The sequence below is a fragment of the Clupea harengus genome, chromosome 14 (genome assembly GCF_900700415.2).
Source record: "Clupea harengus chromosome 14, Ch_v2.0.2, whole genome shotgun sequence".
Taxonomy (NCBI): domain Eukaryota; kingdom Metazoa; phylum Chordata; class Actinopteri; order Clupeiformes; family Clupeidae; genus Clupea; species Clupea harengus.
In genome coordinates, this window is record NC_045165.1 from 744,809 (window position 1) to 747,308 (window position 2,500).

Below are 2,500 nucleotides of genomic sequence, written 5' to 3' on the forward strand. Positions count from 1 at the left end.
GCCCCAGATGCTTCATGCTGTGATGTGTGTGTGTGTCTGTGTGTGTGTGAAGATGTGAGGGCGGAGTGAAAGCCTGCGGTTGACGGTGGAAGTTAGTGTTCCCTGTAGGTTCCCTGTTTTTTGTGTGTTTCCACATTTTGGGGTTTTGGTTAGGCATTGACCCTTTGAGCATCGCCATGAGTGTGTGTGTGTGTGAGTGTGTGTGTGTGTGAAACTTTTCTTTCCTGTGGAATATACCCACATAGCATCAGTCCACTGGTGGAGTTCAGTCCACGTACACTCACACACTCACACACTCACACACACACACGAAGACATGGACATCGCCTTAGGTCACCCATAAACTCGCCCCAGATGCCCAGGCCTAACAATATCCATTGAAATATACAAACGTAGGGACTATTTTTTCATTATTATAATGTTATTATACTGTAATTATTAATTAAAATGAATATAATATAATAATATCATTGGACCTCATTCCTGAATGCAGTTAAGAAAAAGTTAAGAAAAAATGTGTTTTGACTCCTAGCAACGCTCCTGTTTACATCAGAGGTTAGGTTAGATTATGTTAGGTGAACTATATTTGTTTGTGAAATAAACATTTGAAAGGTTTTATAGTTCCCTGTGTGTTTTTATAGAGATGTTAATCTTCTGTTCAATCCTCCATGATACATCATAGCTCTTTGCCCTTTTGATAGAGAAATGTAATGAGGACATTGCTATTGTGTTTTAATCTGCTTGCCTATCCTGTGTGCTGAGGCCTACAGGCCTACTCTCTTGCTGAGGCAAACCACCTGTTTTTGTACTGATAGTCACGCTCTTCTCTCAAGGACATATTCTGAGATCACTGCTGTAACTTCTGTAGCGATGGGACAGGAGAATACCGCCCTTTGTCTGTCATGAAACCTGTTTTTTTATACTCACATATAGGCTGGCTGCGCCCAGCTGTTCTTCGGAGTCTGTTCATGACATTTGGTTGTGACACACTTCCTCTTTTGCAAAAGATAAAGTACTGATTTCATTCTGATTGCTGGTCTCTGTCTCATCAATATTAACGTCTTACTATCATTTATCTAACACCTTTTCATTTGAAATATGATGACAGAAGATGCCCTGGTAACATCTGGAACATATGAAGGTGAAAATGATGAATCAATAAAAAAAAAACGTTTTGAAAGTGAGTGGCAGTTTGTCTGTAACTCACCGCAGGAGCCTGAAAATACACTCACAGACTCACACACACACACACTCACAGACTCACACACACACACACACACACACACACACACTCACAGACTCACACACACACACACACGCACACACACACACACTCACAGACTCACACACTCACAGACTCAGACACACACACACACGCACACACACAGACTCACACACACACACACACACACACACACACACACACACCGCAGGAGCCTGAAAACGATGAGCAAGAAGTGCTGACCCCCAGCAGACCCTTTTACATCCAGGGTAAAGGTCACCTGCAGGGACCAGAGGAACGAAGCGGCCTAAAGATAACTCCTGCGTGACGTGCGTGACGTGCATCTTCCGCCTCCTCTGCACGCTGTCGCAATCACTCATGTGGCTTTTGTGTTTATACGTGACGCCATGGTGACATAAAAACAATAAAGATCCCTCTTTTGTGTTCATACGTAACGCCATGGTGACATAAAAACAACAAACATCCCTCTATTTATCTGTCTACCTATCTATCACCATGTACACACACACACACACACACACACACACACACACTGAAAGAGCTTTATTGAGGCTCAAGGCCGTCGAGTTTCAACAGTGGTAGTCTTACATGCTCACACTCACACACTAACGTCATTAACAAACATACTACAGTTGCAGTTTACACACACACACACACTAACATCATTAACAAACATACTACAGTTGCAGTTTACACACACACACACACTAACATCATTAACAAACATACTACAGTTGCAGTTTACACACACACACACACACACACTTACACACTCACACACTCACACTCACACACTAACGTCATTAACAAACATACTACAGTTGCAGTTTACACACACACACACACTAACATCATTAACAAACATACTACAGTTGCAGTTTACACACACACACACTAACATCATTAACAAACATACTACAGTTGCAGTTTACACACACACACACACACACACTTACACACTCACACACTCACACACTAACGTCATTAACAAACATACTACAGTTGCAGTTTACACACACACACACACACACACACACACACTTACACACACACACACACACTGAAGGGAGAGACATTTGATAGTTAGTGTAATAGATATACTCCATAGGCAATAATTCAATATATCTGACCTAGTGGTCATTTTAGTGTTATTTGGTTTTAGTGTTATTATTCTAAGTTTCTCATGTGTATTCTGTTCCTGGCCTACATGAGGTGTGAGAAAGCCGTCACAGCTTCCCCCCCCCCCCTGACTAGAGA

The 2,500-nt window shown here is 42.0% G+C and overlaps 1 protein-coding gene across 1 annotated transcript in view; it reads right to left on the reverse strand.

Moving 5' to 3' along the window:
* tnfaip2b (tumor necrosis factor, alpha-induced protein 2b) overlaps positions 1–30 on the reverse strand; it is a 17,600-nt gene extending 17,570 nt beyond the window's left edge. The window contains 1 exon segment of the mRNA XM_031580864.2: positions 1–30. This exon segment is cut by the window's left edge and continues 39 nt beyond it. Within this exon segment, the coding sequence (XP_031436724.1) occupies positions 1–16 (16 nt within the window). The 5' untranslated portion in view covers positions 17–30.
* Positions 31–2,500: the final 2,470 nt, after the last annotated feature.